This window comes from Paroedura picta, chromosome 8, assembly GCF_049243985.1.
Source record: "Paroedura picta isolate Pp20150507F chromosome 8, Ppicta_v3.0, whole genome shotgun sequence".
Classification (NCBI taxonomy): domain Eukaryota; kingdom Metazoa; phylum Chordata; class Lepidosauria; order Squamata; family Gekkonidae; genus Paroedura; species Paroedura picta.
In genome coordinates, this window is record NC_135376.1 from 80,783,131 (window position 1) to 80,808,212 (window position 25,082).

A 25,082-nucleotide genomic window follows, 5' to 3' on the forward strand; every position below is an offset into this window, starting at 1 on the left:
AAACAAAAAGGTGAGATGCAGGATACCTTCCAGTTCACACAATTGCAAACTGAGCAGTCTGGAGCCTGCAGCCACCTGTTTCATTCCCTCAAAAACATTCCCAGAGGCTTACCTATGGTCTTGTTCAGCCAGTCTGCTGGGATATTGAGGAACATTTTCTCCATCAGCTCTGGCACCACCTGCAGAGGGATGGCATATCCCCCATCCTCCACAGTCATCAACGCGGGTCTGAGTACAGAAAAAGGATGAGAGCCTTATAGAGCATCCTTGTATTGCTGTTTCTCATTATCTTAACGCTTACAGATTAAAGTAGATGCAGATATTATCACTTTCAGTCACCTACTGTTATGTGGCATTTTTATGAGGCATTTTTTTGCTTTGAACTAGCAGTCACAATGTACTTCTGAACTGCTACTATTATTATTTAATTTATATACCGCCCCTCCCATGCAGCTCAGGGCAATATACAACAATCAATCCGCATCAAACATGGACATTAATAAAAACCTTAAAACAATAAATACAGCACAATATTAATATTTGAGTACAGCTATACAAAGTGAAGAGTGTTATTTCATGCCACCTTTGCTTAGCTGAAAAGAAAACATGGGATTATCACTTCTAAGAATCTTAAAACCACCCACAAATCCAGACCTCAAGGACTGCTTGAAAATTGGGGCTGCAGGAAATCTACCTCACAGGGTTGTTGTGAGGGTAAGATTGCCGTACGTCACTGTGGTTTCCCACTGGAAAGAATAGTTTTGCTTCTAAAAAGTGAGACCCTAAGTTTAAGAGCTGGCCTGAAAGTCACTCTCCGCTATCCTGAAGGTCGTCTCCAGAAGAACGGAGGCTCAAGAATGACAGTACAGCACACTGCAGGGGGAGCTGTATATGTCAGGGATCCCATATCTTTGGTCTTTTAGCCTTTCCCTAGATATCCAAGGGGTATAGTGGGGGGTGGGAGAAGAGTCTCTCTCACCACATTTTCAACCACATGCAATTATTCTCCGGGCACCCTTGATTGTGAAGCATGAAAACAAAACACAACACAGGCTCTGGCTTTCCCCAACTCTCCAGTCTAATCTGCAGCAAACTCAAATTCAAACATTGGTGTTAATCTTATCCACCACTTCACAACCAAAGCACAGCCGGCTGTCAAATGAAATGGGACGTCCTCGCATGAACCGCCTTGGGCTTTCTCATAGAGGTGAACGACCACCGCTCATTCGTTAGCATGGATATTCTGATTTCAGAACAAGTAACAATGCGGATCGAGGGTATGTAAAAAGTGACTCTTCTTTGCATCTAGTTTGTTGGTGGCATCCTGGAGGGTCACTGCAATTTAGATCACCTACGCATAAGTACCACGAACACACGTACTGCGCATACTGCTGCTGATCCTTGGCAATTTATTTATTTATTTGTTTGTTTATTTATTTATTTATTTATGAAAACTAGTGCAGGGGATGCCTGAACTCAAACTGAGCTTGGGAAAAGAAGGAAAACCATAAACATGAAGCATTTCCAGACAGGCCGCTGGATGTGGCTGGACCGTCAAACGGATCACGTGATTCAGAATAAATTAAAGCAAAAAATAAATATACTCAAGTGTATCTCGCAGCTGCTGGTCCCTGAGTCAAGGGCGTCCTGAGCTTTGAAGTCCTGGAGATTTGACTCGTGGTGCCGTCTAATCAGCCCACCCTCACTGTGCAAGCAATTAATGTGAGCAGGAGCTATTGGCTCCCTGGGAGTTATTTTGGCTCCCCACGAATGCTTCAATTGAGTGATAACTAAATGGCCATTTCAAAGAGAAGCAGGTCACTGGCTTCCCTTAAGAACATAATAGATAATTAACACAGGATGGCCACTTCTCATTAGAGCCTTGCCAGATCATGCTAATAGCACCAAAAAGGTGTGCTTTGTAAAAAAACCCAAAACTGATCCAGCTGCTCGGTGAAAGCAGAACTCACACCTCCCATTGTGACAAACATTCGGTGTCTTGCTACTCTGCCTCCAACCACTCTGTGCCCTTCCCTTGCCCTCTTCACGCTAGACAAAAGATACCAGGTAGTAGTAGGTTCCACCATCTGAAAAGGTCTCTCTAACATACTCCTTTGTGTGTTGTGACTCACAGATTTTTGGCATTCGCGTATTCTCACTTACCATAAGTAGGTAAGGCTATGCTTCCTTGTAGCATTGCAGGGGAAGAGCTCCCTTTTACACCAAGTTACTAGGGAGTATTCACTGGGTGATCTTGGGCCAGTCACATGCCTTCAGCCTAACCTACAGGTGTGTTTTGAGGATAAAATGGAGCGGAGGAGAAGACCGTCAGCACCTTTGCCCCCCCCCCCCCGCTAAAATAAATATAGAGAGAATGAGGACTGGGGGGAAATTCAGTGCATCCCAGGCAGTGAACAGCTAATTATTTTGCCCTTTTCAGCATAAGCTGCTTCGAGAACACTTGGACAGAAATGCAGCATATGCCTAAATAAATCAGTTATGACTGTATTCTAACCAACTTAGCCCCAGCTTGTGTTCATGTGGGAGAAAGGCAGGATGTGAATTAAAACAAAAACCACATGGCCGAGTTGTAAGCATGAGGAGATGGGCCCAAACCACAGATGAGGGCCAGGATTCTTTCTCCCCTAATCTGAAGCAGTCTGTGTAGTTGGGGGCCTGAATGAAGGGAGGAGTTGTTGCTGTCCTCTCCTAATGGCTCAACATGGATCACACACATTCACTGATAGATCTAGGGTGCCTTTTTGGTTGATTTTGACATATTTGTTCAGTAGCATATATGGGTACCTCATGCTGTGGTGGCATCAGAACACTTGGAGGTACTGCTCTTGATGCATTAACTCTTTTCAACCCCTACAAAGACAGCTCCCTTCTATCTATTGACTCTTACACAAACTTCTTTGTGAACTTCTGTACCCTCGTTTGTAAGCATGAATTGCCTCTTTAGGGAATGGCAAAAATTAAAGTACATTTTCCATAATATATTGTGACTCTTCTAAATTAAGAAGAAAGTCTACATGAAACATTCTGAGGTAGGAAGGGTATCCTTCCACAAGCCTAACAGACAAAGATTTCTAAACATTTCTCCAAACCTCAAGTTGTCTGTAATTGTACCTCCTAACTGATCTGCTAAGACATCTTAGGTTAGATCTCATAAGGCAATCAGTTGACTTGCTCAGCTGATTTTTTTGAACTATGTAACAGCAGTCGAAGAATGCTTTGTACTTCATTGTATATTGGGACATGTGGGTTGATAGGTATGGGTAGATTTCTACAAACACATTGGATCTGGCCAGAGACCTTGGCAATCCAACGGGTGTCTGAAAAGAGGACTACAGAAGATCAAGGAAGCATGTGGAAAACACAATGAGTGAAGTCTGTCTATTCTGCCAAACTGATTTATACTCAACCTTTGAGACCAAAGTATTAACCTTTGAGACCAAAGTCCTTTGCCTCTCCTGGAAACAGGTTGCTTTAGCCCATGGTGAGTAGCTACCCCTCTGCTGTGTTTGCAATATTTGGTGTGAACTTCCCATTAAGATTCTCCCCATCAGAGGAAGGGACTTCTCACAACATCTAGCAGAAGTATCTATTGTGAATTTCACAGAATTGTGGGGAACTACCCAACAAACTGGCAGGGTGAAGCTAAGCAGCACTGTGAAGCATCCTGACACAGGGATAAGATAAACGGGGAGAATATTTTAGCGGGAATCACCACGCTGACTCCATTTTGGGAGGCTTACTAATTTATTTATGGACTTTATTTGTTCTCTTCTTTTCTTGCAGGAACTCATCCCTGCACTCATACTGAATCTAGCTTTTCAGGTTCAAAGTAGATGCTGCAATTGAGTTGAACTGCTGTTACACCGTGGATTTTTCTGCTCCTGTAATTTCTTCTGGTCACGAGCCCATAGTGTGTCATCGTTCCCTCCCTCTTACCACATGTTCTTTGCTCCCTCTAGTGGCCGCTTCGATCTCGCATAGCTGTTTCTCAAAAAACAAAAAAACCTGGGGAAATTGCAATGAAAGATCAAAGCAGCCACTAGAAGGAGCAACATATGTGCGGAAAAGGAAAAAAGAAATTTTATGCTGTATGGCACACAATAAATGGAAATCATGTACAGAAAAAAACCCTATGGCACCTTATTCTTGGTTTGCTGCAAATGCCAATACAGGTCTACAGTATGATGCAACTGTGCTGTTGGCTTCCTCATGCCCCCACTCCAGTGAAAGGACCATGCCGCTTATGTCAGAGGCTACAGTACAAAGAGTAAATGGGTACAAAATTATGAAAGCTCTGCCTCTTGTGATCTCCTACCCCAGATCTTGCCTTCGTGGCATTTGAGGACTCAATGGTCCTTTTTGCAAAGTATTGTGTCTCAGAAGTTGCCCCTTTGAGTGACAACATGGGGGGGGGGAGAGAGAGAGTTAATAAAGACAGCTTTTTCTTCCTCTCCATGATGCCACAGGAATGAACAGTTCTGAAAGAGGATTAGATAGATTTATGGAGGAAAAGTCTGTCACTGGCTTCCAGCCATGGTGACTGAGGGGAACCTCCACATTCTGAGGCACTAAATCTCTCAATCCCAGAGCCAGGAGTCAACATTATGGGAAAGCCTCAGACTCTATGCGCTGTTGCTGGCCTTCTATAGGAACTGGTTGACCACTGTGCGAGACAGGATGCTGGACTAGATGAACTGTTGCTCTGATCCATCAGGGCACTTCTTACGACAACATAGTTCTGGACTTTGCCTGTAAAGGCATATTTTTCATATACAGTCCTTGACATTCTTGAAATACACACACAGAGGGAAGATTTCCAAAATCCCTTTGATAGCCAAGAATACCCAGCAGCAAGAATAGCAACTTTAAAATATTCACAGGAGATGGTTAATAGGAACAAAACCAGCTTTTGTTTCTGAACCTCCAGTCTGGTTGTTAAACTCAATCTGTGCTGCAGGAAGTTTCAGTGACAATTAAGTGGACAAGGAAGGACAAACAAAGGTAATTGTTACTTAATTGTTGCATTAGTTTCCTAAACAAGACAAGTATTAATCATCGTAAATGCAAACCAAACCACTACAGGCTGCTATACGAAAAGGAGGCTGCAGAAGAGAAATGTGTTTTGGGAACAAACAACTTGTAGCTTTGTTTCTTTGCAGTTCAATTCAGATAAGTTTAAATTTTAGCCAATTTAGGCAACAAGGCCTATTGATAATTTACTTAAACACACTTTCTAAGAGAGTTTCTAAGAAAGAGTATTTAGAGACACAAGGGGATCAAGTTGATTTTCATGTTTATCTTGCTCGTTCATGCAGAAATGGACAAAGGAAGTGATGTCAGCACAGTGCCAGCAAAATCCTATTTCCCACTGATTACCAGGAAGGTAAAACGGTAATGACTGGGGAAGGCACTGGCAAACCACCCCGTATTGAGTCTGCCATGAAAACGTTAGAGGGCGTCACCCCAAGGGTCAGACATGACCCGGTGCTTGGACATGGTATAGAGGTATGCAGTCCCTCCTTGCTCCCGCTCGCTTCTAAGGAGCAGCCAATGGGAACTTAGTAGTATGAGTGTGCAGAAGGAACTCTCTTCCTACTTGTGCTCTGCCACACAAATCCGGTGGGAGCCCATGGGAGCAAAGGTGGGCTCTCCACTTGTGGCTTCCTGACACCTCCTTCCAATGCTGTTCTATCATCACTCATGGTGGCCAAATGAAGGGAGATTCTGGTGGGTGGCCACACTGGTCTTAAGCAGCAGAACAAAGTTTGAGTCTAGGGGCATTTTGAAGACCAACAAATTCAAGGCGTAAGCTTTCTTGCTGTAATGGTTAGGAGTGCGGACTTCTAATCTGGTGAGCCAGGTTTGATTCTGCGCTCCCCCCACATGCAGCCAGCTGGGTGGCCTTGGGCTCACCACAGCACTGATAAAGCTGTTCTGATTGAGCAGTAATATCAGAGCTCTCTCAGCCACTTTGAGACTCTTTTGGGTAGAGAAAAGCAGCATATAAGAACCAACTCCTCTTCTTCAGTAGTATCAAGGCTCTCTCTCTCACCTCCCTCACAGGGTGTCTGTTGTGGGGAGAGGAAAAGGAAGGCGAATGTAAGCCGCTTTGAGACTCCTCTGGTTAGAGAAAAGTGGCATATAAGAACCAACTCCTCCTTCTCCTCCTTCTCCTCTTCCTCCTCCTCTTCTTCTTCTTCATGCACACTTCCTCAGACACAATGAAATGAGAACCACCAGTCCACACTGTAAATCAGCATAATGCAGATTTTTAACAGAGTCAAGGGTCTTACTACGAGCTAAGCTTATAAGGTTATAATTATAAGGTTATGATTTGCCTGGGCTCAGCTCTGGAAGAAAAACATAATGAAGGAAATAAATATGTCACAACTGGATAGATGTGTCCTTAATTGTGGAGCCGAGAGTAATTAACTGAAACCTTGCCATTAAGCTCCATCCCTCAAATGGAGCATGCCTATGGAAGGCTTGTTTAGGAAACTGTCAAAAGACTAAAAGAAGTAGAGTTGGTTCTGATCTTAACCACTACATCAAACTGACTCTCAGCGGTTAAGAAGCACTGTGGTCATGCAAAATGAAACAGGATGAAACATTTGACAGGAGTTGCTTTCCTTGCACTCAGCTCCCACTTAACTTTGTCTTCTGCTGCCACCTAGTGCTTATTAGCAATATGTTTCGTTTCCAAAAGATGATGCTGAAACAATTCATCAGTATCTAGTTTTCAATGAAATCACATTCTGAATGGAGTTCAAACTGAGAACAAAACATCACATCATCCAACAGTTTTCAGGAGGTCTCCAATGTTAGGTATTAGATACATACACCTGGACTTTGGCCCCTAGTGACACTGATGTTCACTCTCAGAAATCTCCGTCTCAGTTCTGCAGGGCTAAGCTTCTTCTGCCAGGCCTATGGTTGAGGCCAACCCAAGAGCAGAAATTACATCCTACACTAACCAGGCCCCCCTCCCTCTGTCCTCCCCTCCCCTCCTCCTGACTGAGTTGCTTATAGCATAACATCAACAGCCCAGCAGCAGCCAGTTCTTTTAATCTCAGTGTTTAACTTTAATTAGATTCTAATCACAGAATGATTTGCTATGTGTGGTTTTAACGGAAATGTTTGTATCTTTACTACCCCGAGTTGGCTAGTCTGAGAGCAGTGGTATACAAATCAAATCATAATGTAAATTGCCCTGAGCCGCAAGAGAGGGAGGTATAAGAATGAATGAATGAATGAATGAATGAATGAATGAAGGAAGGAAGGAAGGAAGGAAGGAAGGAAGGAAGGAAGGAAGGAAGGAAGGAAGGAAGGAAGGAAGGAAGGAAGGAAGGAAGGAAGAGACAGAAATTACAGCTACAATGCTCAAAGCACAACTAGGATGCAAGTCCCATGGAGCTCAACTGGATTTAATTCTAAGTACAGATGCTTAGAATTGCACAGTGCACTTTGTAACAAAAGAGGTACCATTTTTTAAAAACTGCTGGCATTGTTTAACACCAGTCACCTAAAGTTCTTGCTAGATCCGTTTCTCTTAGCTGGTTCTTGAAACATTCAGTTGAGCAAGTTACTAAGTTTTGTATGGATGCATTCCACTGTAAATGACCAGAAAGTTTTCTCTTTCTAAAAAAGAGCTGAAATAAACTGCAGTGGGGGGAATTTTGAAATATGAATCAGTTGTATCCCTTTCCACGCTAATGCTGAAACAAAGCTTTGTATTTAAATGGAACTGCTACTGGCAGTTTGTTTATTTTGTTTTCTCAAAGCTGTTTGTTTTTCAAAAAATATTATTATTACCTGTAGAATATTTTGATTTTGTTCAAGGGCAAGCAGCTAAAACACTGTTTGTAGATCTTATTGTCGTCCATTTGTAGTTCAAGTCCGCATTTTGCACAGCCTGTGTAGGTGATCCGAGAAAGGGAATCAAATATGTACTGGAGAGATGTGAAAGCATCGAAGACAAGCTGTCCATGTGGAGAGGAAGCAACGGCAAACTTCAGCTCTGAGATGTGAGCTCTCACTTGGATTATTCCTATTGAAAACAGAAAAGACTGGGTCAACATGCTATATTTTTTGTAGCCTTCCATGCCATGGTGATGCATGCCCTTTGTTACCATCTAGTTTAGATTACTGCAATGTGCTTTGCATGGGTCTGCCCTTGAAGACTGTCCAGAAGCTGCAATTGATACAGAATGCTGTGGCCAGAATGCTAACTGGAGTTGGTCACAGGTACCATATCACTACCCTTGTTATCATCTACACTGGCTTCCCGATTTGCTTCTGGGTCCAGTTTAAGGTACTGACTTTTAAAGCCCAATACAGCTTAAAGCAAACATACATGAAGGACTGCCTACTCCCAAATGAACTTACCAAGCACTCTGGTCATCTTCGGAGATCCTGTTTTGGATGCCCCTGCCAACTGAGGCTAGATTCATAGCAGTCTAAGAAAGGGCCTTCTTTCTCACGGCACCAAAACTTTTAAATATTTGAAAGATTTATTATTCACCACCTTGGGGACCCAGAATTGGACAGAAAGGCAGCACAGCAATGTTTTAAATCAATAAGAAAAGCAAAAAAATTACCGCTAAATCTGCTTGCGCCATCATGACCACTATAAGCCTTAAAATGCATCTTCTGGACAATGCCATCTCTGCGCTATTTTAGACGTCGCAGCAGCGCCACACTTCTCTAGTAGTCTGCCAAAATCAGAGCCTGGACTACTGAAAGAGCTGGAGCTGGGACTGAGTGGACGGGGTTTGTGAAGGTATGCTCGGAACAGACAAAATGGGAAAATCTTGCAGTTTGGCAAATCGGAACCAGGATCCCTACACGGTTATTAAAAAAAAAATACAGGCAAGAGATGGGTATCCCTCTGCCCTCCTTGAGGGCCTGTTTTGGAGGCATGGCCCACGTGTGGTTTTATTTCACTGTTGACAAGGTAAGAGAGTCCCATGACTGCTGATTTGACACTTAATCTAGCAGGGAATTTAGTTTAATGTTGTGAAGGCCATGATTCATTTTGGTGGCTACCTGTCTTAAATTTTGTTTGATCAGAAACAGAAATGTCAATAACTGTACCATTTTAAACAAAATCACACCTTTCTAAGCCAACTTAGAAGGGTGTAATTATATATAGTATCTCACAAAGTGAACTCTGACTCACAAAGCTTATGCCTTGTAAAGTCTCGTGGGCAGAATTTTGATCTACTGTTACAGACAACACCTCCACCAGGAGCCAAAACATACGGGAACCTTACCTGAACGTTTCTCCTCCAGGTATGCAGGAAGGCTTGACACTCTCGTCAGGGATTTGATACCCCTGTCAAACTTCTCTTTGAACTCAACAGCTCTTTTGTCATCATCAAAGAGACATTCGAAAGATGACCACGGGGTTGTGTGCAATTCAATGTCCCCAGAGACAGGGTTGCGTTTTGCAAAGAGATACTTAAACTGCCATATGTGATCTAAGAAAAGCAAAACAAGGTAAGATTGTTAAGTTCCAATACGAAAGGATGTCATGTGAATGTTTATATTTCCACTGGGGATGAACATCACATGCAGAGCTGATTCCCCTTACCTGGGGCCACGAATGGCCATCACATGACCCAAAGCCCTGGCTGGCATGAACCGAACACCTGATCCTAGTTGTCCTGATGGGCTCAAACACTGAGGCTTATCTCACACAGACGGATATTTGGACAGCTAGGAACACACGGTCTTATCTGGCATTCTGGAGGCAGCCATTTAATGATTAAACATGGATTGCCAGAGACCTGAAGCAGGTGGGCTCAAAGAACTATGTACTAGACTATGTCATCCCTGCTAATATTCTGTCTCCTTTTTTGACATTAGCAGCATTGGCTGCATGTCTACGTAGCCAACTCAATGATTCGTTATGGGGTAATATTTTATGCTGCTATCTATTTATTGATTTGAATTTTATTATTGATTAATTAGGGTTAGGGGCTCTATTGTTAGATTGTTTTTAATTTGTTTTATGATGTATGTTTTTTTTAATTCATTATATGTAAACTGCCATGAGCCAGCATCACTGGGAGTGGCTGTATATGAATATAAATAAATAAATAAAATTATTCACAAAATCCCAACTTTAGAATAAGTTGCAAATTTTGTGACAAAGGAACAATCACCATCATGTTGCTGGAATCTTTTTGTCTTAATATGAAGAAATGTTTGCCTCAAAAAAAAAAGACTTCTGATATGATTTCCTGTTGCAAAACGTTTAAACAAAGTGCAGAAAACTCAGACCCCCCCCCCCCGTTAATCAAAGGCAAAATCTTCTTTATGCCAACGTAGGATGCCAAAATGAGCCCTGGTATGCACCACCCGTTTTTGAAGAAAATAACCATCATCAGTGGCTTAAATTAAATAATCATCATATAACTTTCCTTGATATTCTTTCCCCAATAGTTTTATCTTTACATTATCAAGTAGACCATAGGTTCATTCAGTGAGAAAGTCTTCATTGTGTAAAAAGGGGGATCATTTAGCCTTAGTTAATTACCATTCTGATCCTCTGTGGTAGGTTAGCCTGAGAGACACGACAGCTCCAAGTTCACCACTGAACTTTATAGGGTAGTAAGGATTCTCTCTGGTCATACTCACCGAACCCCCCAGCATTCTCAATGACAACATGTCACAGTTAACATGATAAACATTGGGATAGGCAGGTTTGTAATGAGGGACTGTTCTCAGAATTCCACTCCAGCATTACAAATGGCTCCCAGGTTATATGATGAAAAATGGGAAGATAACAATGTTACCCACAAAAGAGGAACGGTTGGTGCAGATGATGGAATTTGTCTAAGCTTACTTCTTTGATCGGGGGGGGGGGGGAGGGGGGGGAGCTGTATTTACAGTTGACCAGAAACCCTTTATAGACTTTTTGAACAAAATGACAATTTGTGGATTTGCTGATTAAGAGGAAAATATTAGAAAATAGAAAAAGGGAGTTTAAAAAAATGTTTGTAACTTTAGAGTAAGTGATAAGTTTGTAATTTTTCACTCCCTTCTTTTTTTTCAATTTTTTCATTGCAGTTTGACAGATTTTCTCTGTCTTTTAAAAAAAAGCTCTGATAAAGATCTTAACAAAGAAACTGCACCCAGGCTGAGCTGTGCAGCTGAAAGTGGGGTGCTCCCCATTCCCTGTGGTTCCCCCTGAGTTCTACAGAGCAGCCTTTGGCATTCAGACACTGAGGTTACCCATCCCAGGGGAGCTTCCAATTGGATCCATTTACGTAGTGTAGTAGTTAGAGAGTGAGACGAGGGGCTGGGAGACCCAGGCATGAATCCTCACTCTGCTGTGGCAGCTTGCTGGGGGACCTTTGGCCAATCATACTCCCTCACAGGGCAGTTGGGAGGATAAAACAAAGGATGACATAGGCTGCTTTGGGTCCTCACTGGGGAAATGCACAAGATATCAACACAGTGGATAAATCAATGCATAACTTAACATCATTCACAGGAGGAAAAATGAGCCACATCAGGAAAGAGCGGGCTGGAACTCACTGCTACTAACAACAAGCAGTGTAACCTGCACCAGCATGGGTATATATATTATAATGAACAGACCAGGAGTGTCTCTGCCACATATAAGCCTTCCTATTGCATGTGTGCATGATGACAGGCATTACTGCTACTTCTAGAATGAAAAGCTGAATTTTGGCCAGAGCTCACTGTGCCCGGAAGCCTTGAATGAAAAAATATCTGGATGCAAGTGGAACTTCAGCTGCAAAGTGCTGGGATGATGCTGGTGGAGGTGTCGAAGCATTGGCTCCGAACCCCAGGTTCAAGAAGAAGACCTGGTGGTTTTTCCCCTTCCTCTCTCCAAAGCAGACCCCCCTCTGTGCGGTAGGTGGGGCTGGGAGGGCTCAGATAGAACTATTATGTGAGAACTATTATGTGAGAACTATTATGTCTAAGACAACTGTGACTGACCCAAGGTCACCCAGCAGGCTTGCTGTGTTCTCCAGATTAGAATCCACTGCTCTTAACCGTTATACCATGCTGGCTCTCTAAGAGAGTCTCAAACTAAAAATGAAAAAGCCTCAGGGAAAGGGTCAAACAAATGGCACTGCGCATTCTTCTGCTTCCCTGTGACCGTTGAATGCACAAACAACATTACTGAGACACCGAGTTAGTTTTCACCTTTTCTCCTTTGAAACTGAGGACAGGCAGCAGCTGCAGCTCCCCACAGCACTAATGGGTAGCACCGATCCTTGACCTGCTCCACTGTTAGAATAATTTTTGTTTGTTTTTCTCCTCTGTAACTGTATGTAGTTTCTGAAAAGAAAGGACGAGTGTCACTCATAGCTATATAAGACAGGGGTAGTCAACCTGTGGTCCTCCAGATGTCCATGGACTACAATTCCCATGATCCCCTGCCAGCATTCGCTGGCAGAGGCTCATGGGAATTGTAGTCCATGGACATCTGGAGGACCACAGGTTGACTACCCCTTGTATAAGATTCAGAGACAGGAGAAGTGAATAGTCACTCAGGGTTGTCTGAATATTTCTTTCTAAGCACACTGGGGAAGAATCCTCTTGAACATCTTGCATCAGTACTCTGGTTTGAGCTATGATTTCAAGGGTCTGGCCATTTTCAGTTCCATATTCTCCTCCCTCCCCACACACATACAGTAGGCTTCCAGCTTCAAAAGTGGCAAGGGAACACACATATTCACAGTTCAGTTAGTTTTATTATGGTCATAGACCAGCACAAAATGATGCAAAGACATCCATTAAAACCAGGTATTAAAACATCTTAAAACACAGCAATACAAAATAGAATAATAATAAGGTACATAAACACAGCTGTCCAGTTCACTTGAAACAGACCATTCTATTACAAATTTTGATCGCTGCTGTGCAGAACTACACATGAACACATATAGTTGCCTCATATGATTCAGACTCTGGGTCCAGATTCTGAGAGCCAGCTTGGTGTAGTGGTTAGGAGGATCAACATAATCTGGCGAGCTGGGATTGATTCCCTGCTCCCTCACAGGCAGCTAGCTGGGTGACCTTGGGCTAGCCACAACACTGATAAAGCTGTTCTGACTGAGCAGGAATATCAGGGCTCTCTCAGCCTCACCTCCCTCACAAGGGTGTCCGCTGTGGGAAGAGGAAAGAGAAGGTGATTCTAAGCCGCTTTGAGACTCCTTCAGGTAAAGTGGCATATAAGAACCAACTCTTCTTCTTCTACATGTCAATACATCGAACACTTTTGCATTTGCAGGATCAGATTTTAAAATCAGTATGTAGTTATCACCAGCCCTCAGTCTGTTCAAAATAAAACACTTTGGCCTTAGAATGAGACTCGGGCACGATCATTCATTGTGTGAAACTTGCTACCGCATAAGGGGATAAGAAAACCAGCAAAAAGAAGAAACTGTTCTGTGAGCAGCAAAAAGGGAACAGGCAAAGGAAACCTGTTACCACACATGCTCACTAATGGTGAAAGCCTAATTGGAGTCGCACACTTCTAAGCTCCCTTGACTCCGATAGCTGTAACTCTGCTTGGGACCATGCTGGGAAAGAGCCACCTTAGGTCAGTGACTCCAGTCAAACACTAATTACAGTAAACAGCTCTCCCAACTATATGTCAATTATTGATGCAGAGGGTCCTAATTCTCTGCTCACATTCCACCTTACTGTTGCGACTGCGTTGTGCACCGGATAAAGCTTTTGGCCCAGGTAAGCACAACACACACATCAGAACCCAAATGATTTTGTAAGAAAATATCAGGTGGACTCATAATTCGAGGATTTCATACCCTTTCTCTTACCCCAAAGACTTCTAATGTCCTTTCTATCAACTACCCCATCTGAAGTACATGTTTGATATGACTTACCTGTACTGGGTAGGGTTGCCAGGTTCCCTCCTCCCCCAGCTACCATGAGGGATGGGAGGAAAGGATTGCAGGCAGGTCCTCAGTGGGGTACAATACTGTAGAGTCCCCCCTCCAAAACATCTATTTTCTCCAGGGGAACTGATCTCTGTAATTTGGAGATGAGCCATAATTCCTGGTTATCCTCACCTGAGACTGCCATCTCTACTCTTGGGACATCTTTCTATCTGAAGCATGTTCAAGATTTCTTATTGGCTACTTTCAGTTCAGGGAGATTGAAGAAGGGAAGTGTCTTTTCATATTTCATTTGTGAAATCTGCAGCCAGAGGTCTATCTTTTATTGACTCCCATTCAATCACCTCCTGCCCTCTGCTTTCAACCCCAGTGTATACATTTTGGAACACAAACATTGAATGATTCCATTAAAATTCAACTGACCTGTTAGCACAGCGATGTTAACAATTATCACAATGGAGTGCACCAACGTATCAGTTTGGAGTTGATCTAGGAGGACGTTTTGTATGCTGTCAAGTTTCTGTGGCACCCTTTGGGGGAGAGCTTGAAGACAGGCATGCTTGGAGGACACGTACTCCAGCAACTCCTGGAGGATATTAATATGCACTACATGGGAGACTTTGAAAAGAATAAATACAAATCACCACTTATTTCTGGCCACACGGACTATATTATGTTGCATTTTACAGATAAGAATCTGAGAGCAAATGACCTCTGGCTAGCATTGCCAATGCTTATTGGGAAACAGAGATATACAGGTCGTACTTTCTTACTCACAAAGAGAAATTCAGCAGTCATGGATGCTACAACCCACAGTTTAATAAGTAACATTTACCAACAGAGAACGCTGACATTTTCTTGCAATTGCATAGGCCCAGTTCAGGCAACTTCCTGCCCAAGGCATTCCTGTTCTCAATGTGATATACATGAACACATCAATCTGCCTTATACTGAATCAGACTCTTGGTACATCGAAGTCAATATTGTCCACTCAAACCAGCAGAGATTCTCCAATGCCTCAGGCAGAGGTCTTTCCCATCACCTACTGGTCCTTTTAGCTGGGGATGCTGGGGACTGAACCTGGGGATTGAATGCCCAGGAGATTCCCTACTAGTGAGCCACAGCCCCTCCCCTAAAAGATATACGATTCATTTCAGTACTGAATTCAACTGCACATATCATCTCTGTGAACTTGTTATCACTGAGAAAACCATAAAGATAGCGACTTCAGAAAGATGCAAGGATACAGACAAACCTGATATTACTAGAGCTGCCATCTGGTCTGGAGAATGTCCCATCGCTTTAATAGAAACTTAATGCATGGATATGGGCACTTGACTCAAAGCAGGAAAACAGTGTTTGTGTGTGTGTGTGTGGGGGGGGGACACGACAAATCAGAATCCTGGACTTCATACTCTCTGGTGTTCTTCCTACATCAGGCTTTCTCAAACAAGTTTTCGTGAAACCCTGGGGTTTATGGACAGCCCTGGAAGGGTTATGCACATTATCAGAAAGGGAAGCAATCTGGTTCAGCCATTTTGATAACATTTTTGAGAATACTCCGTTTAAATTACTGAAGTAAACATTAAACTAGGAGAAGATATATCCTTATGCAATTATTAATCCTTACATTCTTTTGGCTGGATAGCTAAGCAGCTCCCAAGGTTCAATAGCTGACTAGTATATGTTGATTGCAGTAATATCTCCCCAGCCCAGTGATCTTCATACACACCAACATCTGCAACAGAGAGAAAACAGGGTGATCTAGGTTAAAATATATACAGATAGATATATCCAACTATAAACTAACTTGGAGTAGCTGGAAACCAAATGCAAACAATGACCCATGCTTACTTAAGGTCCAGCTTTAGGATTTAGTCTTGTAGCTTCTTTCATGCATGTACTGAAGGGGGAAAATGCCATCAAGCTGCAACTGAGTATGGTGACCCCATAGGGTTTTCAAGGCAAGAGATGGTTTATCATTGCCTGTCTCCTTGATGCAACCATGAACTTCCTTTGTGGTCTCCCAAATACTAACCAGGGTCGACCCTGCTTAGCTTCTAAAATCTGATGATATTGGGCTAGCCGGGGCCAAGTATACATTCACACAAGTTATACTATGTAATACAGAAGACCATATTTTAGCAGTGAGAAACTACCTGGCAGCATCAACATGCTTGGGCTACCTACAAATAGTTGCTGGTTATTTCATGCACCTTGCAAATCTTAACAGGACAAAAGGATGAGAACCTCACCTGTGTTCTTTTTCTGGAAACAGGTCTACATTACCACCTGCCTGTACTATATGCAAACGCTCAAGAGAGGGTGATAGATAGCTGCACTATTGCTGAAGCTCAGGATTCTCCAGGGGGAGGAATTTAGACCTTGGCCCAGGAGACATATGGGCCAAAGCATCATCTCTGAAATCTGTCATGTGGAACAGTGCCATGGAAGATGCTGCATATAAGCTGAAACAGCAACTGGAAGACACCATTTCCTGGTGGCAACACAATGCAATGTTTGGCTCATGTGACTTTACCAATAAGAAGTGTCCAGAGCCAGTATGGCAATGCTGGGTCAAGCCTTTGTGTTCTCATCTCAACTGCATCTGCAGGGATACTCCATGTGGACTGTCAAATTCCCAAAGCAAACATCTGTGACTCATACTCAGTTTTCTCAAAAGCTGTGACTTGATTTTCTTCAAACAACGGTGCCTTGCTGAAGGTCTAAAGTGCAGTACTTGTGGAGGAGAATAACACAGTTTGGCAAATAAATATACCCCCAAGGGAACAAAGTCTCCTCACCTGTGAGCATAATGATATCTCCAGGAAATACCGTAAGTGACCAGAACGCTGCTGCTCTCCACAAGACCACCTTCCGTTGGATTTCCGACTGATCAAACACGACGATAGTCGCTAATGGGACTTTAGGGGACAATTTAGTCCCTGACTTCATTTGTATTTCCTTGATATGACAAGGATGTAGCACTGTGACTAGGACATTGTACTTTTGGCCTTTGCAGGCACAGTCTTTAAGTAACGATGGATGCTTCTGAAGTTTCTTCAGTGATGGTATTTTCAGGTGCTCTCTTGGTAGAACAGGCCAAGCTGAAGAGTAAGCCAGCTTAGTTTTCTTTGATAGTTGCTGGCCTGCAATTGCAAAGTTAGCTGCAGGTAATACGTCTTCCAATGCTCGAGATCTTTTAGAGGATCCTTTTGGGGAGTTGTCCACTTGAGAACACAGGATCCCACTCTTCCATGGCTGAATGTGTATCTCGTCATTAGTACCATCACTGGCAGAATGCAAGAGGCCAGTAGACACAATCACATTTTTCTGAAAGTTAGTTTCTCTTGTAAAATAGGTCAGCCTGCTGTCTTTTGAAGTGCTATCAGGAGTGAAGAGTTCAGGAGAGCTTTCATTGTCTGGATGGAGATTTCTCTCACCCACATTAGAATGTGTGCCAGATTTCTCATTTAACTGAACTGATGGAGCTAGAGCTTCTCCAGTCTCCATACAAGAGCCACCCATTTCCATTCCCTTAACCTTTGTAAATTCATCTTCCAGTTCCTTGTGTCCTGCAGCAGGCCTTCTTGAAAGGAGAGCAACTTGACTTGAGGTCAGAATACTACGAAATTCAGTGTCTGCTGATAAGGCAAGCCTTGAATTCAGATCTAGAAGTTTCTTAGATTCATTTGTGATGTCAGTGCAACATATCTCGTGCGGCTTGTCATGGTCACACTGGAAGTGTGATAGCTTATCACCTTGTAACACAGATGTCACACTTCTGCTAATGTTTTGGGGTCCAGAAATAACAGGAGAAATGCCAAGGTGGTTATGTATCATGGTATCTCCTTCAGCCTTTTCCAAAAGTTTGACAGGTTGCTCATCTGTATTTCCATCACTAGGAAACTGCTGATGCCTAAGATGCTTTGAATGGTTGTCTGTATTTCCATCTTCATTGACATGAGATAAATTGCCAGATGACTCACTATTTTCTTTAGTTTCATTGCTCCTACCATTGATCACATGGTCCATTAAAAATCTATCAACCAGCCCACATTTCTTCTCAAAGTTGGCTGTAAAATCACTTTTAGTGTAGGATGCTGATGTTCCATCACTGGTTGTATGATACCCTGTACCCTTAGGATCTTTGCATTTTTTAGTGCAAAGGTCAAAGTTGTCTTTTGTAAATGAAAGATGGAGCTTTCTCCATGGTTCAGCAGTGGTAGATAAAAAATTCTCTTCATCAGCTGCCTTTGGTGAAGTTGAAAGGGTAGGTGCGCCAAAGAAAATATAGATTTGAGATGCTCCAGCCATGTTTTTCTTTGGGATATTTGATTATGAAAAAATATTGCTTTATGTAATAAATACAATTCATCTTTTTACATGCAGAATTACATTTTCATTGTTCTATTATTTAAGTATTCTCATCTCAAATAATTCATATGTGATGATTTCCTAAAGTAGCCAAGGCAACAAAATGATGCACAGTCAACTTGGGGATGAGTTCACTAGTTTAAGGTCTATTGTAGGAATCAAATAAGAGGTAAAAATCATTTTCAGATATTTTTCAGCATCAAATAGATTAGTCTGCAAAAGAATTCATAGGGTGGTACAATCTGATAAGTATTATTGCTAAGAAAATTATTACAAAATGTTCACTTGCATTTTTATGTTGAAAGTCATGTGAAATTTCATGTCTTCTACATGCTGTGTGTTGACTTGTAAATCTAGAATAGTAAGGAAAAGAGCTACAGCTGGTTTAAAAAGTTTCTTTGAAGATGAACAGCCTTTAGAAATTCATTGTCCTTTGCCATGTAAAGGAAATATTAATCTATTATAGGACCTCTATTTACTTGGCTTGAAAAATAAGCTGCATTTGATATTGATGAAGAACAAAATCTTCAGTTTTATTAAATAAAGAAGCAAAAAAAGTACCAAGAAAATCACTGATGATATTTTCCAAATGATTATGCTGTTGTACAAATCTTGATTCTACTACGAAGTGCAAAATGAATTCTTGCTCACATCAGATGGTTTTGGAAATGAAGGCAAAAAACAAATTGAATATTTAAAAAATCCTTGAAAAGCCATTAATTGAAATCAGGGGTCCAACATCTCTGGGTAGGAATGACACATGCCGGATCCAGCTACAAAAAATTAAAAAAACACAAACACTGAATAATGTAATTGCTTATTTAAATGTAGCTGCACCACAAGACGAATTCAAAGCAAGCTGCAGCAATAATTCCAGAATCCAGTAATAATTTTAAAATCCTTTCCTTAGTGTTATTACAGACTTCTAATTCTGAGCTTTCCATTAGAGGTCGCCCAACCCTTTCAGCAAAGCAGGTAAGAAGTGAATGTTGAGGCATTTATTTCGACATTCCTTCGACGACTCTAAGGAATGAACGGGGCAAAGGTGCGGCATGATGTAGCTGGAGCTACGACTTCTAGTGCTGATTTCTACAGAAGAGAGAATTTAGTATATCCCTTAACTTTCCCACTGAAGCTTTAAAAGTCTAATGGTGATGAAAGGAAATAGCAGATCCCACCAGTCATTGCCAACGTAAATGGAGATGAAGCATATATCAGAGAGAGAAAGGGCAATGGAGAGAATATTATGGAATAGGGTGTATGAGAGAGAGTTTAGTCAACAGGAATTAGCCAACAGGAGCCAGATGCTGGTGGGCATTTTCTCCTCAGCAATCCCTTGAAAAGCAATTTGGTAGAATGCTGTTAGCCCCTTTAAGAGTATATATCAAAAAGGACTAACCCTTGAGGGGTTTAGTGATCTCTGATTAAGTCGGACAAGGAGCTCATGCTGAGGGCCAGGATGGAGGCTCTTCCTTTAGGCTCACAAGATCCATTAATTATACTTTGATCAGAGCATTCTCATATGTTCCACCACATTGCTTCATGACGAGTGAAGATGACTCCAACTCAAAAACAGAGAGCACATAACAGACACACAATGAATGCTCCTGATAAAAAATTAAAACCTAAATGCATTTATGAACAAACCAACAGTGAAATAAAGAGATGGAATGACAAGGTAAAGTAAAAGGACTGTGAATAGAGAGGTGCTAACAGAGAAGGAGAACCCCGCTCAGCCTTGCCCAACTATAAAATTTGTGAGATAGAGGTGGATCATGAAAGAAAGATCAGTCAAGGTAACAGTGAAAGATGAGAAACTGCTGGAAACTTCAGTGCCAAAGCAAGGATTAAAGGTTGTGCAGTGTTTAACAAAAGATATGATGAAATTTTAAACACTGACCTAAACAAAATGGAATTCGTTACCTTTGAGTTGTAGAGTTCAAAAAAGGCAAGAGTCAATAATTTGCTCAGGTCCTACACATAAAACAGAAGCTCTTGCTCATGAGAATGCAACAATTAATACAACAATGGTTGTAGGTCCTTTATATATACCTCACTTTTTCCCCATTGTCACAGATGCAAAGAATAACCGGATAGGGTTTTCAAGGCAAGAGATGTTCAGAGGTGGTTTGCCATTGCATCACAACCCTAGTATTCCTTGGAGATCTCTCATTCCAATAGTGACGAAGACTGACCCTTTTTAGCTTCTGAAAGTTGATGAGACCAGGCTACCTCACTAAACAAGCCTTTTAAAGACTCTGACAAGAACACATGCTTCAGATGTCACATTACACCACAATCAGGTACAGTCACTAAATGTGTCACATTTCTTAACAAAGTTAGCTAAAGAAGAGATTTAGGAATGTCAGCTATTGTGAAGGATCACAGGCTACCACAACAAAATTCAAGTCCAGTAGTACCATAAAGACCAACAACATTTTCCAGGGTATAAGCTTCTGAGTCAATGTTCACCTTGTCAAACAAAAACATGCATTCCACAGATGATACCTTAAGGCAGGGGTCTTCAGGGGCCAGTTCACTGTCCCTCAGACTGTTGGAGGGCCGGACTATAGTTTTAAAAAAAAAACTATGAACAAATTCCAGCTCTATGCTCCAGAGGAGCTATGTGTCTACTATCCCAGTGCCAGCTCAACTTGCCCGCTCTGACAAAATGTGAGCTCCTCCACCCCCAATGCACTGGCTGCTACACAGTCAGGCAGTGAGCTAAATCTGGGAGATCTGCCTACAATGATTAGTCCTGTCATGGACTTGCCTACTGCTCTGAATGCTAAAAGCTATTGCAGAGGAATTGGTTCTTATATGCTGCTTTTCTCTACCAGAACGGGTCTCAAAGCAGCTTCCAATTGCCTTCCCTTTCCTCTCCCCACAACAGGCAACCTGCAAGGTAGGTGAGGCTGAGAGAGCCCCGATAGTACTGTAGAGGAACAACTTGCAGTTCTATGGAAAGCAAAGGTGATCCAGCCAGCTGCACGTGTAGAAGAGCAGGGAGAGACCTCCAGCTCGCCATGTAGCTGTCGGGCCACCTGATCACCCCAACATCCTGGCTCAAGAGAAGCCTTTGGAAAGCATGCCTGCAAGAGCTAATGCAGCTGCCCTCCCAAAATGCTTATCCCTGCTCCCCATATTGAATGTCCTGGCTCTTGAGAAGCTGGGGGGGGGGGGTGTCCAGCTCCCCTGCATCCAACATTTGCCCAAAAGAATCCAGAAAAAAAAGAAAAGAAAAGAAAGAGGGAGGTGCCCAATGGCTGCTGGATCCCGCTCTTAGCAGCTGTGCCAAGTTTCCAATCCCCTTCCCCATGCATATATGAAGCAAGGGGGGGGGGTCCAGCCCACCTCCACAGCAGCCCCTCAATGTCCCCAGAAGCAGGCGGGGGAGATTTCCAAGAGCCTAATTTTCATGGATCCAAGCCAGCTGCCCTCCCAACTGCTGCCCAAGAAGGGCCACCTCCCAACTCACCCTCTCCTGGCTGCCAAGCCTGCCTGTCCTGAGGTGTTCTACGGTCCAGAGCCAGCACCCATTGAGCTTGAAAGCCTGTTGTACGAATGGGGGTGGGGTGGCAAAAACCCATAAGCTGACTAGCTCAAAGGGCAAAGCTCTGCTCTTCTCCCACCAAGAGGACCACCTCAGCCTTGAATCCCTTCCCTCTGCACAGTTGGAAGAAAAGGAGAGGGCAGAAGGCCCATTTCTGCACTTACTACTTTATGTCGATTGACCCTCTCGGGTGGGGGTGGGGGGAGAAACTCTGAGTCTCAGCTCTGCGGAGCCAAGCCAGTCGCTTTCCTGACGGTTGGCCCTGGCTGGAATGCACCAACACTCGCCTGCTACCAGCTGCCATGAGCCCGCTTCTCCAAAAGAGCCAACTTGGCCAGGCGCAACGCATGAGCACTGCCTGAAAGAGGGAGGAGTGGGGCACAAGCGCTGTGAACTCCACCATCTGCGAGGCTGCCGCTCTGTGGGAGCCTCCGGCTCCAGCCCCCCACCCGGTGGGCCATCAATCAGGCCCACAGTCAGGCCCAGGTGGGGTGGTGAGGGAATGGCTTCCTACCTAACCTCTGCCGCCACATAGAGCAAGCTGCTCTCCATGGCATCCTGGGCAAGATGCCTGGGACGCACACACATGGTGCCTTATATAGGCTCCATGGGTCCTGGCTCACCCTGACGCCTGTGTACTGCGAGAGTCGAGAAACAGAGATAAATGAGGAGAATCAGAGAACGTGGTACAAATTCTACACATGTGCACTGCGTGCCCGGGACAAGTCAGCTGCTAAGCAAGACAGGCAGTGGCACAAAAAGACCCAGCGGCCAGATAAAAATCCTCTACGGGTCGCATGTGGCCCGTGGGCCATAGTTTGAGGACCCCTGCCTTAAGGAGTTCTCCATCTCTGCAGGCCTGATTAGAACTGATTAGTCATGACATATGGGCTACAGTAGTGCACAAAATCTTGCGAGTGGAACATAAAGGCACACATATTGATGGGTGGCTTCAAGGACAGAATGCAACTAAAAAGAAGATATATAAAAACAGAACTAGAGAAGTTCCTTAGAGCTGCCAATGCAAATGCTGAGACTTCAGAGGAAGGGCAGAATGTAGACAGTCTCCTGTTATTCAAGTCGTACCTCAGCTCCTTGCTCTATTTGGAAAGAGTGCTTTTTAATTTTTCCCTTGAAAGCCAAAAGACATTGAGAATTAGACATAGGACATGGAAACCACATCTACCCACCAGTATGTGTGTACATTGCTAATTTACTATAGTTTTGAGAGATTCTAGAAGTGATCTAGAGACCATAGGTTTAAACTAAGTTACAGCCTAGTCAGAGCAACTTCTCCATTCATAGAGCTCTCCATGGTCCTGCAGAACACTTTTCACACCCTCCTTCCCTGCTGTTATTCTCTGCTTGCAACTTCAACCACCAACACAGTCCATCTTCATACAACCTAACCCATAAACTGTGAAGATTCAGCCAGACTAGCGTGCAGTATGCAGAATAACCCCAACAATTCCTTATGCTTACCCATGTCACTTTTTGTTTGAACTATGTTGTTATAACAACCAGACAGTTTAAATCTTAAACAAGGGAGTGTTCAAAAGGAATAAAATGAATTCTTACCAATTGTTTCAGAGTATGAGCTTCCCCTTTTCATTCATTCAAAACCAGCAAGAAATATCAAAACAAAATTAATTTTGCCCAACTTGAAGTAGTGGTTAAGTGCAGTGACTTCTAGTCTGGAGAGCTGGTTTTTATTCCCAACTACTCCACATGCAGCCAGCTGGGTAACTGGGTCTTGTTAGAACTGTTCTTACAAAGCAGAACTCTCAGAACTCTCTCAGCATCACAGGGTATCCTGTTGTGGGTAGAAGGGAAGGCGATTGTAAGCCACTTTGAGATACTTTCAGGTAGTGAAAAGCAGGGTATAAAAACCAATTCTTCTTCTTTTAATTCATTTCCATCTTTCCAAGTCTTCTTTGAATACATGTTCTGTATATAATCAGCTGATCTACTCAGTTTGTCCCTCCTTTACGTCAAGTAAAGCGTAAAGTCTCAGTCCCCCAATAAATCTTGATGTGACCTGCTACTTTTTACCCAATTTGCTGTCCTCAAATTCTATTCAATTACCATCAGCTTTTATTGTGGGTCATCTTGACAGCTGGTGACCCATTCAAGGTCTGCACATTTTTTATTGTTAACTTTATGTGTCAGGCTCTCTTATGAGATATGCCAAATGCCCTGTAGAAGCTCAAACAAATCATGTTGAACTCCCTGCAGATCAAATTCATAATACATGATTGGCTAGAAAACAAAAAAGAGGGGGGTGGGGGGAAAGAACCACATAATGGATCCTCACTGGACAAACTTGTACATGAGTTATGGGTCAAGTCAAAAGACCACAAAATGTAGGAATTACACAGTAAGGTGTTATTTTGTAAACTTAAAATAGATAATGCTTTTTCCTAATGTTTGCTTAAATAGCTCACAGATTTGAATGGATTCCACTGGAGGTAAGGAGAGTTCACCTGTTAAAACAAATCTAAAGTTGTCTTTACTGTGGAACTCGCACATCATCCTCTGCTTTTTTTTTAATCCTTCTTTTAACAAAAATATTGTTGCACACATAGATTCACCCAACCACTTAAGTTCACGGTTTCTTTCAGCAAAAAAACAGGCTTTGCTTTCCATGATGGACTATAGCAGTTTCTTACAAAAGGCCAAGTTAGAAAACCACCTACCTAAATAAAGGGAGTACTTCTTGTCTACACTGCCAAAATCCTAAAAATCCAACATTTAAAAGAGAGGGAGAAAGAAACACGGACCTTCTATTTTCAGCTCAGGTACTAAGGTGGGGTGAGGGTGTTGTGGTGAGAGAAGGATATTTTTTTGGCAAACTTGGAGGCCATTTCTGGAGTGGGAACAACCTCCAGCCATGGCAGCATTCCAAGTGGCTGCTGACAGATGTTCGGTCTCCTCTCTTAGCTTAGCCTACGCAATCTTGGCATGGATGCATAGTGTCAGCTTAATGAGGCAGAATTCTTCCTGAATACAAGCAGGGTTTGACAGTTGCCCAAATGTAATGATTTCTCCAACGCCCAGAGAGGAGAGTTTTTAACAAGTCTGCAATTCCTCTTAAAACTGTGTTTCATTAATAGGAGGAACGGTAAACAAACACCATGTCTATCAAACAGCATAACTGTAAGGCGTAGAAGCACTGGGAGGACCTCTGAACATCAACAGTGCCCTCCAGTACCTCATTCTGCAGAGTCTGG

General features: G+C 42.8%; 1 protein-coding gene across 4 annotated transcripts in view; it reads right to left on the reverse strand.

Annotated features, from left to right (window-relative positions):
* SHLD2 (shieldin complex subunit 2) overlaps positions 1-25,082 on the reverse strand; it is a 40,735-nt gene that overhangs the window by 1,888 nt on the left and 13,765 nt on the right. Inside the window, exons 1-8 of one of the 4 annotated variants that reach the window (XM_077350584.1) lie at positions 23,431-24,231; positions 16,727-19,072; positions 15,553-15,660; positions 14,346-14,540; positions 12,205-12,339; positions 9,294-9,500; positions 7,834-8,068; positions 113-228 (exon numbers count right to left, since the gene is read on the reverse strand). In XM_077350584.1, the coding sequence (XP_077206699.1) occupies positions 113-228; positions 7,834-8,068; positions 9,294-9,500; positions 12,205-12,339; positions 14,346-14,540; positions 15,553-15,660; positions 16,727-18,239 (2,509 nt within the window). In that variant the 5' untranslated portion in view covers positions 18,240-19,072; positions 23,431-24,231. Of the gene's footprint in view, positions 1-112; positions 229-7,833; positions 8,069-9,293; positions 9,501-12,204; positions 12,340-14,345; positions 14,541-15,552; positions 15,661-16,726; positions 19,073-19,698; positions 19,850-23,430; positions 24,232-25,082 lie in introns of those variants that run through there. The other 3 variants (XM_077350583.1, XM_077350582.1, XM_077350585.1) reach the window with 3 other exon arrangements.